This window comes from Pagrus pagrus (genome assembly GCF_965226575.1).
Source record: "Pagrus pagrus genome assembly, chromosome: 23".
Taxonomy (NCBI): Eukaryota; Metazoa; Chordata; class Actinopteri; order Spariformes; family Sparidae; genus Pagrus; species Pagrus pagrus.
Window position 1 is genome coordinate 2,645,323 of NC_140205.1, and position 14,130 is coordinate 2,659,452.

Sequence of the window (14,130 nt, forward strand, 5' to 3'; positions counted from 1 at the left end):
CACCGTCAGCTGCTACAGGCTCTCTCATTGGCTGTTGTTGTCCGGTGTAATCATCCGGATTTTTAAATCGTACATATCAAACATGTTTAATATAATCGAGGCAGCCCGTGATGAGTCTGTCAGTCAGGAGGCTTCAGACTGGATCTGTAAACCCCTCACGTTACCAGATAATCGAACAGCATTGCTTTGAACAGGCACCGCACTAGTGTATTGTAATATTATGCATTTCAAAGTGTTTATTTTCATAAAAACATACACGCTGATTGTGTTCAGTGATGTTTTGGGAAGAGGGAGCATGTAAAGGAGGGACTGTATGACCTTGGGTGTGATTGTGTTAATGAGCAACAAAGAAATGTGTGTAAGTGAAAGAGAATAAGTGAGAATCTAAGTACAACTGGCCGACCTTGATAAATCCTGCATACATTTCCCTTTGTGTGTGCACGCATGCAACTATGTGTGAGTCTGTGTGTGTGTGTCTGTGTGTGTGTGTGCCGCAGAAATAATTGATATTCAACTGTGCTGTTCAAACATCAGTTCCTCATTACTCCTCGCTGACCTCCGACGTTTTAATTTCACTGCTAAAGTTTTAATTTCAAACTTTTTGATCTTGGGAAACAGAGAAGCCCCTGAATGAATTCAGCGGAGACGCTTCCCTCTTTTTAAGAATGTAAAGCTGCATGAGGCAAAGTTTTTTTTTTTTTTTTTTAAAGCCAAAATCCGACTGTTTTATCAGATTAAAATCACAAACTAGGAGCTGCAACAGAGACCATAGTCCCAAACTCCCTAATTAACATTGCAGCTGATTCATCAACCTGGGCCCAGAAGATTTCTAGTGTTTTGCTGAGGTCAAACTTTAAGAGTCAACTCCTGCCAGCCCGTCATCTCAAAGGACTCACAGGTAATGAAGTTCAAATTAAAATCCTAAGGACTGCCAATATACAAAAATGTACAATTTCCAAATGTATTTGTTACTTTGAAAGACTACAGCATCTTCATCTGAAGTGCATTGTGATGCAGGATGAATTAAAATCACATTAAAACCAGAAATAAGCAGAGCTGCAGACTTGAGAGTTGAATCGAGTTGAAACCTCTTTGTCTGTCATAACTTCAGTGTCTCTGGGGTTGTAAGGTAGAGCGTGTCTATACCAACTTACGGGCCCAGAGACACTCTTGCATTGAAGAAGAATGAGACAAAATGCTTTGATTTAATCAATACATTTTCCGATTCATCAAATCTTTTTTTAGCTATTGGGTGTAATACTGTGATATATAATCATAAAAAAGGGTAATTAAGAACAATTTTTCCAACATTTCATTCATAATGAGCAACAGGAAGCAGGTTGTGAACACAACACTGACGTATAATCACCTTTTATGACAAATTTGTTGGCAAATAGTTTCTTATTTTCACATCTAGCGGTTATGGAGCAACATTACCATCTATTTAGAGTCTTTTTTGTGTCCACTTTGTGAATTTAATTTGTAGAAAACCAAAACAGTGAGCTGAAAGGCGCCAAAAAGTTTCATAGAGTTGGAGATGAATCTTTTCCTTTCATCTTTCACATTATGCATACAGGATTTATCTGATCCATGTAAAAATATTGAGTAGTGCAGCTTTAAAGTGTGAAGTTTAACCTGGAAAAATCCCTGAACTTTCACCCAATGAGCTGCTCTGAAAGTAACCGGACAAATATGAAACTACACACAAAGTCTCGTCCTTACAGCTGCATTTCAAACAGGATCCAACCACCTACTTCTATTTAGCATCTTGTTTATCATAACCTGACCTGATTGTAATTATCGAGCACCCATAATGTTGTTTTGTTGCCTGATGAGGACGACTGTGAGAACTATGTTACTAAAATCACCAATCACCAATATCACAATCTACATACAGAACACCTTCCTGTCCTTGATCAACCTGCGCTGCTTTAATGTTTAATTCAACTCAAACTTGTTTACATCAGACTGCCGAACGTCTTCTAAAAGCTAAACCACATCATGAATAAGCATCGTGGCTCTTATTTTGTGCACACAGGACTTGGAGCAGAAAGGCATGACGAGAGTGAAGGTTAGTCGACCGTCTGGTGTACATCTTGAAGGACGACGTGTCTTTTGGCCAAATCAGTTCTTTGATCAATTCCTCATTAATTCAGAAAGTTCAGCCGACAGGTTCAGATAGAGCGTTGCACCACAGTATCCTCTGATAGTATTCAGTAGCCTGTAAAATGGCTCCCACTGCATTTGGTTTTGGTATTCTGGTATCGTCACCTCGTAGACGGACCACTTCAGTGTTCAAGTACTTGAGAAGGTGCAATATTTCAGGAAAAGGTAGTTGGCAGCACTTCTGCCGACATGTTCTTCATATTTAATTACACATCTGTATGCACATTAGTTTTTAAGAGTGCAAATCTTTTTTTCTTATATATAAATTATTTAAATCTTGCACTAGGCTTGCAGACGACATGACCCTAAACCGACAAACTGCCAGAGGCGTCTACTCCAGCGGAGTCGCGGCAACAGGAGTCACAGCTGACTGACAAGATGATGACGGAGGATTTGTTGTCAAAGCAAAAAGCAAAAGCGCCTGTTTGGCAATATGTCAGATTTAAACTCAGTCATCACAAAGGACCTGATAACAATATCGAGGGAAAAGGAGTCAGTTACCTCACTGAGAAGTTGGAGGTGTGCATCCTGTCGACTAAAGCTTTTCATCAAACAGCTCCTCCTTGTTATGAAACTACTTCCAGACACATTTAAAGTGGATCTGCTGTCTACAAATGTCTAAAATGACACCTGTTTTGCTCTTTAGATGCACTTTTGACTCTTCTGTGACGAGTCTACTTCAAAACAAAAGTCAACACGAGTATTTTAAAAAAAATAGAAATGTGTTTTTATTTCAGTTGCATATGATACTAAATAATTTTGCGGCCTGGATTATATAATGTTTTTGACATCACGTCGCAGGGTTGTGGGGGTGACAATGGCAGTTTGAGACCTCATGCAGTAGACGCGGTTGAAATTTTAGTAACAAGGTCAACAATGACAGCGTTGTTTTGACTGAAATTATCAGTGTTGGTGCTGTTGCTCATGTGTGATTCACCGAAACGACGCGCCATCAGCAGTTTCTGGGTGTGACACCATTTCCAGCAAAGCATTATCTCACTTTTTGAGCTGAATCAGCGTGCAAACTACTGAGTTGTTTTTCAAAGGGACTGTCAGCACAAACAAAGTAGAGTCTATGCAATATAGATCTGGCTGATGTCCAGACAATTGTAAATTATGTCAATGTGCTTTCAAATTGTCTTGATTTCTTTTGTTACTCCCCTGAGGCCCCCTGGAGGTCTTCATACCAGAGGTTAAGAATCTGTTTGAAATCCTGCTGACAACACAGACGCAGAGACCTCCGAGTATGTGAGCGTTTCAGGAGGTTCGACTGGTTTGAATTAAGCAGAGCTCAGCAAGAACTGAACTTCGCTCAGGGGGATTCCACCCCACAGAGGGAAACACTCAGAGAAACGCGCATGTTCATTCACACCCTCTTTTCCAACCTGCTGAGTCTTCTTGCAGCTGAGGTTCGGTGGATTGAAGGACTCGATCTCGACGCACTGCTGGTTGGGAGACCACAGCCAGGTGTTTTCCTCAGATGACCTGCTGCACTCCTGCTTCCTGGTGCACCTGAGAGTCAGGCAGAAGGAGAGAATATTGAACGTCCCTAATGATTCAATCTCAAATTATATATTTTCAGAACTTTTACTAAATGAAAAAGTACTTTTCACACATGAATTTCAATAAATACATGTAGAAGTCATAACTTTTAAAAAGTTACATGAGCATGTGCTAAATGCCTGATGACAGGGACTAGTTGGTGATTTGCTAACTGCTAACATGCTAGCCGCCAAACATTGGTCAGTCGCAATAGCTCTCTGAGATTCTTTCTATTCTCTTTAATGGGCTGATTACTTTCCCCATTTTATTTTGTTGTTCGGACGACATAATTTCATGTGTTTTAAAAGTGCTCCAAAGTCATACTTGAGTAAAAGTAAAGATATTGTAGTAATATTACTTTGGTAAGAGTGAAAGTCTCCCATACAAACAGTACTTGAGTAAAAGTCATAAAATATCTGATATCAAATGTACTTAAGTATCAAAAGTACAATATTTGCCTCCAAAATGTAGTGGGGTGGAAGTATAAAGTTGCAGAAAATAAAAATACGTAAATACAAATACCTCAAAACTGCACTTAAGTACAGTACTTGAGCAAACATACTACAATTAAATAAAAGTCATCTTATTGATATTTATTTTATCATATCTTTATTTGCATTTGTTTGGTTCTGTGTTGATAAAAAAGGAAAGTAATCAAGTTACATTACTTTCATATTGTGACACTGTATCAGAATACATTTCTGAACTTTGACTCATCAACGCAGCAACTTCTCCACCTCAGCCGAGTGCAATACGCGTAAAAGCAGGTGGTTGTTAATGCACGTAACGTTTGTTGAGACCTTTGTACACACAAACGCACACAGAGTGACTCACTTTCCCTCCAGGACACACCAGCCACAGTACGGATCCTTCATGGCGACACAGGACTGGCAGTCTGTCTTCAGGTGGCAGGCCTGGACTGGAACCTTGGTGATCTGCACACACAAGACGGGCTTTTATTGTGAAGGAGGGGTTATTGTGAACAACGTGTAGGAGCTTCAGAGCAAAAGATCAACCTCAGGCAAACAGAAATCCTTTGATTTAAAACTGAGGATGTGGAAGAATTTTATGCTTATATTAGCATTCAGATCACAGTACGACTGGCTTCTCAGTATTTCTCTGGGGGAGGTGGAGTGATGTTAACGCTACCTGCTCGGTGGTTTTAATCCTGTCCAGCGCCATTTAAAGTATGCCGAATTATCCATGAGCAGGTCCTGTTTCCTGCGCACTCGTGGATGTTCAGACAAATACCGCTGAATTACTTTGATACTGAAACAAACTTAAAAACATGACTATTCTAAGGCAAGTTCTGAAGCATCTTGTTTCTGTGATTTATCAGAATGTGTTTCACGTCTGTGTGTTAAGATGAGTTATGACTCACGAGGAGTCTAATTTTTGGCTCGAATTCACGTCACGCAGTATCTTTGCCTCCCCTCCGATCCCCCCAGCCCTCCTGGGGAGGCTGCTGGCTTCCTCTTTTGGCTAAGTTAAAACTACAAATGAGTTAAATTACCGGAGAGCAAAGTGAATATTTAATCCCCACCTCCCCCTGTAATCTTAATGCTCCCTGAATGGGGCCGCAGTCAGTGCAGGAGGAGACTTGTGATCCAGGAAACTTCCTGCATGATCATTCCTGTTTTTGTTTTTGAAGAGGAATGTCTGGAGAAATAAATAAGCATTAACTCTAGGATTCATTTGGGACATGTGTTTTGTTTTTGTGGTTTTATTTTCACAGCTGTCAGCAGTTTTGATGCGCTGCCTCAATAATTGATCATGTGTTAACAGTTACACTCAAGATGTGTGATACATTTATGTTAGCGGCAGATGTTTGCGACAATCTGTTTCAACAAACAATTAAACTAGATACCACAATATCACCAGACTCCCTTAACAAATCACTTTAAGAGTTGATGTGTGAGGAGAAACTTTGTGAAACTGCAACAGCAATTTCTAAATCTTTGGTACGTTATTGTAAATCGTATCGGCATTAAATTCAAAACATTAAGATGCTTCTTTCCTTGTAAAAAGTGCTTCTTTGTCATCCCTGTAGAAAATCACCAGACTCCCTTAAAAAAACGCTCAATTTTGAGACGTGTTGGGTTAACAGAAACCTTATAAACTTTATGAAAGGCTGTCTACGACACATTCTTAACTATTTGGGCTTTCTTGTTAATTCTGCAAACGTTATACATGAAGATATTTCTTTGGTTGTGTTGTTTCAACTAACCATTACAGTATCAACAGACTCCCTGAAGAAATCGCTTGAGTTTAAGAGTTGTTGAATGAGGAGAAACTGAACAAACTTTGTTGAACAGCTACAGCCAATTCTAAATCATTGGTGCCTTCTTGTAAACTAAATCTATGAAAGAAGACATTTTATTGCTGGTAAACATGTCAAATTTTACAAATACGGTAAACAGTAACCAATACAGGCTCCTTATTTGACACCCAAGGAGAAAGCTTCCAGACTCCCTTTAAAAAACGCTCAATTTTGAGACTTGTTGGACTAGGAGAGACTTTAAACACTTTGTGAAATGCTGTCTACAACACGTTCTAAACTATTTGGGCCTTCTTGTTAATTCGGCAAATGTTATACATGAAGATTTTTCTTTCTTTGTGTACAAAAACATAATCGTTTGTTACAGTGATGTAGGTGTATATATGCATATAGAGCGGTAAAGTGAGATCCAATCACAAGAGGTCACTCGAGACGCATTTTCGAGACCGGTCTGTCTTGGATCCCGTGATGTGAAACATAAATAAATCCTTTATGTACATCCCTTAATAGCATTTTCGATTTTCCCTCCCACATGTAATATTTGCTTGACAGAGAAAGGTCTGTGGACGGTGTTTTAATGGAAAACTTCTTCCAGCCAGCTGTGGAGCTCATTTTCCTCCCTGACAAAAAGAGGCAGGTCCAATAAATTTAAATGAGCAGATGGAACAAGCTCGAGTATCGTCACTTGACTTGATCAAAGTGAATTGCCCTCTTGAAGTGCATTCTAATTAATTCATTTCTGAATCAATAACATCAATTCCACTTCGGTGTGGCGACAGAGAATGATGGCGACCGAAAGATGAAAGGACAAAGGAAGAGAAAGACAGATGAAGAGGAGAAAGCTGAGAGGAAAACAAAGGGGAGAGGAGAATGAGTGAATAAATCAATGGCTGACTTCTGTGTGGTAATGTAGACGGATGTATTGGTGTTAGCTGAACGAATGAATAAATGATCAAATAAGACAGACAGAATAAATGAAAGGCTCATTAAGTCCCTGACCTGATGGATGAAATAAAAGGGAAGAAGTAAGCACATGACCTTCTTTGTGTGGCGACACGGAGGTGTTCGACGGATGGAGGCGCAGAGAAATGGATTCAGTAAAAAGAACAATCAATCCGTCAGCGTCTGAGTGAGTCTGACCTTTTTCTCCGTGGTGATGTACAGGTGTTGGAGGCTCGTATCGAACAGGAGGTTCTTGTTGACCTTGTCTCCCGTGACTTCGCCCGGCGCTCGGCCGTACACCTCGGGATGGGCCGACAGATGCACCTTCAGCACCTGCAGGAACAAGAAAAATGCATTAGTACGCATTTAAATCTCACCCTCCAACACCCTTTTGTGGTCAATAGATGTTGCTTTTCAGCGCAAAAAGATAAAAAACCTATGACGTTACACCAAAGGACAAAAAAAAGACAAAAAAGAAGAAAGGTCTGTCGAGCTGGTGATTCACTGAAGGTTATCTGTGTTAGTGCTTACGTGACATTTGTTAATAAGCAAAAAATGCCCAATATGTGTTGTTTCACTGGGTGCTGTGACGGTATTTTCAGGCCTAAATGATGAGAGCAGCAAACAAAGTGTTTCAAATTGAGTGTTGAGTGTGTCGATTTTAAACTGTTTATTTTCTAGTTTATTTTGCAGAAGTAAAAATGTACACGATCACTAGTGGAGATATTATTCTTCCTGTTCTTCTGATTGATTGTTTGCCAGCAGACAAATTACAGCTTCATGCTAAATTATTAAATTAATGTGCAACACCAGGAAGTGGTGCAACACACCTCTTCTCCAGTAAACTTAAGGACTCATTATATAAAGTGTTACTCAAAATTTCCTGCTAGTAACCGAACTAGCAAGTGAGCTAACTTGCTACTGTGGTTCCTAGCAGGGCCTCCTTGTAGCTTAGCAGTTAAGACTCATACTTGCTCTATACCCTGAGCTTGAGTTTGACTGCTGTCCCAAAAAATACTAAAAAAAAAAAAAAGTACTTGTGAACACTTTAGTGTGCTAACCAGCTAGCAAGATAACTAGCCTACAAGACACGTGTGGATCATGACTTCAATAAAGTAAATGTTCAGCCCACAACACAACTTAAATGTGGTCATGTTTAAGATATAGTTCACAAATGTCTTTTTTGTTCTGGTGTGTTCAGGGACAGGTTCAGAAAACAGCCAACAAGCTGTCAATTGTCTTCACAGACCTGAAAATATGGGCCTACTTTAACACCGTTTTAACAGTAAACAGCATTAAAAACTTAAATATTGCAAATATTGTACATTTCTCTTTTACCAAAGTCATATTTCAGCATGACGTCTTGACTTTTGGGTACTTTTTTTCTTACATCGCTGCATCTGAGCTCAGGAAACTGTGTCTGTTTGAACTGACTATAATTAGAAAGGGGAATTCTTGTTCACCTTTCAGAAGGGACAAAAAGGGTGACAAAGAAAAAGAAAGTGAATGAAAGCAGAGAAGGAAAGAGGAAGAAAGAAAAGCCAGCCGGGGAGTCTTTACCTCTCCAGTGGCGGTGCCCAGGAACGCCACGGCGTGCCCCATTTCCACAGCCACAGCAACAGCCGTCATGTGACCCTTACGGACCAACGGGTGCTTGGCCGTTAAGGCGAACTCGGCCTTACTGGCCAGAGGGGAGGGCAGGAACTCGGCGCCGCACTTGTATCTGAGGGCCATGTTGTTCTGGAGGAAGACGCATTCAAATCCCCGGTCAGACATTCATATTAATGTAGAGTTATTGACTCCGCTGTCGATATTCGTCTCTCTTGTTTCAGCTCCTCTTTATCTCTGACACACAGGAAAGATTTTCTCACCTGATTATTGCTGCTGCACAGCTCTTCAGCCTTGGAGGAGTACGGCGAGTAGACGGCAGCCCTCTCGTTAATGATGCCGTTGTCGCTGTAACAGGCTCCTATTATCTCCACCAGCCTTTTATTAATAGAGCGCAGAGGGTACATACCTACAAACAGAAGCAAGAACACCGTCTCTACCCGTTTCCTTCAGTTCGCTCTGTTCTTATTTATCACAGATATACAGGAGTCCATGTTTTCTGACAGGGAATAAAAGACAAAGTGCTTAGAGGAAACATACGACAGCCGAGTCTGCATGTCCCTCATTACTTACAGTATTATTCTGAAAGAAAATGTGAGTTGAAACAGTTATGATGCACTTGTGGTGAAACTGTTACGAAAGAATAATACAAATATACGGATATTTACATCTTTATGACCACTATTTTGGCCAAACCTTTGGACTTTAATTATGTTCCTTGACTAAAACTGGATCAAACCTGTGAGAGAGGAGGTGAAAATACACATTTTTCAGGACTTCTAATCAATGTTGGCTTAAAAATCGAGGTTTAGGGTCAATAACTGACTTTACTTTTGCTCTTTCTATTGATGAAGATCAAGAAATGATCATGATCGAAATCTCCAGAACAGTTACTAAGCAAATAAAAAAGAAAATTCAGCCACACGGTCACATATTTCATAACATATTGGCGCTAATATGTCTAAATCCACAGCAAAAACAAATCACTTCCTGTCCCGTGGACTTTCTGCCAAATTAACTGACATTTTCAGTAATTCTGCCAACCAGCAGACAAACTTCAGCCAACCATAAATGATCAGGAAGATCTGCCGGCGTTGAGATGACACCTACACATGGCGGAAGTAGACGGGTCTTCATCAGAAGTGAAGGTGACAAACAGCACTTTGTCAGACGCTGAAACGTGTCCATACTGGCCCGATTCGGTCAGACTCTGAGCCAAAACTTCACCTGGCGTTGCTACATAAGCAGCCTGGGAGAAGAGGAAGAGATAAAAAACCTGAGCGTTAGGTGTTCAAACTATAAATATGTGTTTAGCTGATGTAACAGAGGTACAGTGAGATCCCATCAACTGAAGTTCAAGAGCATGTTCAATAGAAAATGTTTCGGGGGTCAGGACAGAGCATTCTCAAAACACTTTAACACAAACTCATTCAAATGTAAAATGTCCAAATTTGTTTTTCCGAGTCACCGCTGCCTTTTTAATAAAAGCGCCGACAGCCCGTCCAGAGCGTGTCCTCACCTGAGCCTTGTTGTACTTGTTTGTGCTGCTGCAGTTGAGCTGCAGCTCGGTGTAGGAGTAATAACCCTGATCGTCCTCGCACATCCTGGAGATGAAGGTGTAGTTCTTGGTGTCCTGCACCCCCAGCGTCCGCGAGAACAGGAAGTACACGAAGCCGCCGTCTTTGACGGTGAAGCGGAAGTCGTGGAGGTACCGCAGCACGAACGGGTTGGCCTGGACCGCCGAGGCCTCGATGATGCTGTCGAAAACCACCCAGTCGCCGTAGTCCTCGAGGATTCGGGTGGAGATCAGCTTGGTGCTGTCGTGGCTGCCGTACCCCTTCCCGACCTGAGAGGAAGAGACGATACACTCGTGAAACACGGCGGTGGATAAAGTTCGGACTCATACAGGAGCACGTCTGCTTCCTCATACAGAACATTTAACTTTATAGTTCTGATCTCATTAAACCAAAACTAGAAGTTTTCGATTTTCTTTGAGTGTTGAATCACAGAGATGTGCACTGAAGTGAGACGTGACTCACAGAACGAGACGAGACTAACTGGAAACTTGACTCCCTAAAGACTCGAGACATGAGAACAGCAGCGTAAGAACCAAGTGCTCGCCCCGTCAAATAGTTTATACATTTAATAATTTCCACCACTGCATTGAAAGGTCTCGGCCTCAGTTAGAGAGTCTGGAGAAACTTTAAAAATGTTGTGTAAAAACCATTATGACACACATGCTGCTTCATTGTTGCCCGGGGAGAAAGTATCCAGACTCCCTTAAAAAAATCACCAATTTTGAGAGTTGCTGAGTTCGGAGAAACTTTATAACTTATAACTTATAACTCTACATCACTTGAGCCTTCTTGTAAATTCAGCATTAAATGCAAAACATGAAGTCTTTTCTTTCCTTGTAAAAAGTGTGTAGCAGCGCTGCTGTGCCAGCCTGTCCTGCTTTTACCTGCAAACATTTAGCAGCTACCTGAACACACTGGTTCAACTGATTACAGATTAAATTTATGAAAGAGGGCGACCTGTCAAATGTCACATTTTATAAATACAGTAAACAGTATCCCAATATATAGGCTACTTCTTTGACTCGTGGCGAAAAAATCCCCAGACTCCCTTAAGAAATCACTTAATTTTGAGAGTTGTTGAGTTAGGAGAAACTTTATAATCTTTGTGAAACACTGTCAATGACAAATCTTATTTATTCTGGCCTTTTTGTTAATTCGGCAAATGTTCTACACGAAGATACTTAAGATTTTGCTTTTTTTTGCTGCTGGAAACAACATATGCATGATAATGTGTGTCTAAGTGTGTGTTTTTCCTCCTCACCAGGAACACTGTGAAGTTGTCTCTATCCTTGGTGAAGTATGACATCACTCCCACCACGGAGACGCTCTCCTCGGCGCTCGCCACGTACGACTTCTCTCCTTTGGTGTCGCTGAAGTACAGCAGCTGCTCCACGTTGCTCAGGTTCCTCAGAGAGCAGATCCCTCTGAAGACGCTGCCGCAGACCACCAGGACGTCCTTGGCCCCGTGGACCAGCAGCAGCTTGTTGTGGTTGTCGGTGTCCACGGCCTCCTCGCAGGCGTCCGTGACGGGCGGCGTGCACATTCGGTTGTCCCGTTTGGGGCCCGTCTCGGTGCGGGACTCGACCTCGAGGTCGGGGTTCAGCTGGGAGAGGGCGTTGACGGCGCCGATGTACAGCCGGCCCGTACGAGGGTCGGCCACCACGTTGTTGATCAGGGTGTCGGACAGGAACTCTGTGTTTTTGCCCAGGGAGGGGCTGAGGTAAATGGTTGCCAGGGCGACCAGGGCGAACTGCCACGCCCACCACCGCTCCATCATGTCTGGAGGAAAAACAGAGAAAACAAGAGACAAGATGAAACTCTGGGGATGCTTCAAATAGTGAAATGTTGCTTTATTCTGCTTTACATCGTTGTAAATTAAATCTCTCTGGCTGTTGGTCGAACAATTAAAGACATTAGATGACGTCGTGTTGGACTCTCTCAAATTAATCACAAGTCTGAGCCCTGAACTTGTCTTGTGAACATTTCCTGACGACACAGTGAACCTTGAGAGACTGTTCTCTCTCTTGTCCGCTACACAAAGCAGAATTTCAACAACTCTCTGACTCTGTTATTCGGGACTCAGCACCAGCAGCAGCAGCAGCAGCAGCAGCAGAAACTGGAGAAGAGAAGGACGAACGCTGAGAGCAAAGAGAAGCAATAATGAGGAGCTCCTCATTAAAGCCAGAACATTCTTTACTGGAGGAAAACGAGGAGGAGGAGGAGGAGGAGGAGGAGGAGGAGGAGAAGGTGGAGGTAACGGCCTAAAAAGTGAGAGTTGCTGAGCCAGATTAGATTAGCAACGACAAAAAGAGGAAAATGTGTGTGTGTGTGTGTGAAGAGAGAGACTGAGTGTAGCAATTAGTTGTGTGACACACTGAGTTTCTCCTTCCATTAGTCTGGATGGGTGTGTTTAATTATAGCGGCGGCCTGTGGCTGTAAAACAAGGCTCCAGAGTGCAGTAACATCACGCTCACTGTAATAACACAACATTTTTTCTGCTCTAATTATTAAGCTGTTTACCATTTGTGCAACTATCAGGTTATTCTTGAGCGAGTCACTTAAACTTAATGTGAAATTCGGCAGATCATTTTTCCCTCCTCGTAAATTTTTATCATTCATCATAAAACTGTTTTTCATTACGGCGGCGTCGCCTCTGCTTTCTGTCCCATAAATCAAGCTGCTTAAAGTCGCATCATGTTCATTTATTCACGCTCCCCTGATCAGGCTCTTAACCGGCCAATCACTGCGGGGTTTTTTTTACAGCAGCTATCAGATAGTTCTGATTGGTGGTCAATTGACCGGCGCTTCCCCTGTGCTTTTTACTCTCTCCAAATTGAATTCACCTCAGTTCGCTTCATTGCAAAGGGATTTATTAGTGTGAAAGGACTTATCTCTCTAACCACCTGCTCGCCTAAATTACCCATCCACTGATATCAAGAGTCAGGTGCTCTTAATGGCTGCACTGCAGAGTTTTAGTGAGGTATCACACAGGAGATATAGTTACCAACACATATACAAACTTTTAGATTGAAGCTGCACTGTTTCCCAAAGGTTGAGAGTATCTACTGAATCTGATTATTATTTAGTAAAAGCACCTGAACGCACCATTCTGGGAAAATTCAATTATCACTTTCCTCTCTGAAAGGAGAGCAAAACGTGCAAACGCAAAGACAGAAATCTGCAGAATAAATACAGGAAACACAGACTGTTGGTGATTTTTCCCTTTTCACAAACAAAAATGCGAGGTGTGTGGACGCCCGTCAACGCTGCTATTATCTGTAGAGGACTGGTTAGCCATTCATCGTGAAGTTTGATCTCCATGTTAACGTGTCCTTGACAGGTTTCTTACACCTTTTACATGTCCAACTTTCCAGCAACTCACATCTGTGGTAAATTAAATATAATCACGGATATATACTCAAAAATTCAGATGTTGTTGTGCTACAAATGAGCAAAATTATGTTTCATGATATTATTCCACAGAATTGGAAAAAATAAAGAAACACAAAATGCATCACGTCTGCCATCCTGTACTGCATAACCCCCTCTTCTGGTATTCACAACCTCAGAGCAGGACGTTTTCTAAAAGCTCAGAGTTCACGAGTTGGGACGTGGCCGGTCAGAAATTGTTTTATGGTAACTTTATATATCGTTATATTCTTTGTAATTTTATAATATGTCTGAGGAAAAAGCCTCAGCCTCGGTTGCTTCTCGATGCCGTTGCCTTGCAGCAGTGTTCACACGACTTAACCACCGGACACCGAGCACGTCGTGCACCAGACTCCCATGTCGTGACCACGAGCTCACAACTTTCTCGTAACTTTGAAGGCAGCATTAATTACATCACGACCAGTTAAAGATGCTGGGCTGCTGTCTGATTGGCTGGCTGAACTTGTGGTTAGAGCTTCGTCAGCTCGTTATTGAAAAACTGCGATTAAAGTTAATTTAGATCAATTAGAAGTATATAATGCTATTTGAGGTGTTTGGCGCAGATTATAGTGGTGCGCTGCACAGTAC

The 14,130-nt window shown here is 41.7% G+C and overlaps 1 protein-coding gene across 1 annotated transcript in view; it reads right to left on the bottom strand.

The window, feature by feature from the left end:
• LOC311252453 (plexin-B2-like) overlaps window positions 1-14,130 on the bottom strand; it is a 175,379-nt gene that overhangs the window by 33,995 nt on the left and 127,254 nt on the right. Inside the window, exons 5-12 of the mRNA XM_084345606.1 lie at window positions 11,375-11,892; window positions 10,056-10,382; window positions 9,647-9,785; window positions 8,800-8,945; window positions 8,489-8,668; window positions 7,127-7,261; window positions 4,543-4,643; window positions 3,552-3,678 (exon numbers count right to left, since the gene is read on the bottom strand). Of these exons, the coding sequence (XP_084201732.1) occupies window positions 3,552-3,678; window positions 4,543-4,643; window positions 7,127-7,261; window positions 8,489-8,668; window positions 8,800-8,945; window positions 9,647-9,785; window positions 10,056-10,382; window positions 11,375-11,890 (1,671 nt within the window). The 5' untranslated portion in view covers window positions 11,891-11,892. The remainder of the gene's footprint in view (window positions 1-3,551; window positions 3,679-4,542; window positions 4,644-7,126; window positions 7,262-8,488; window positions 8,669-8,799; window positions 8,946-9,646; window positions 9,786-10,055; window positions 10,383-11,374; window positions 11,893-14,130) is intronic.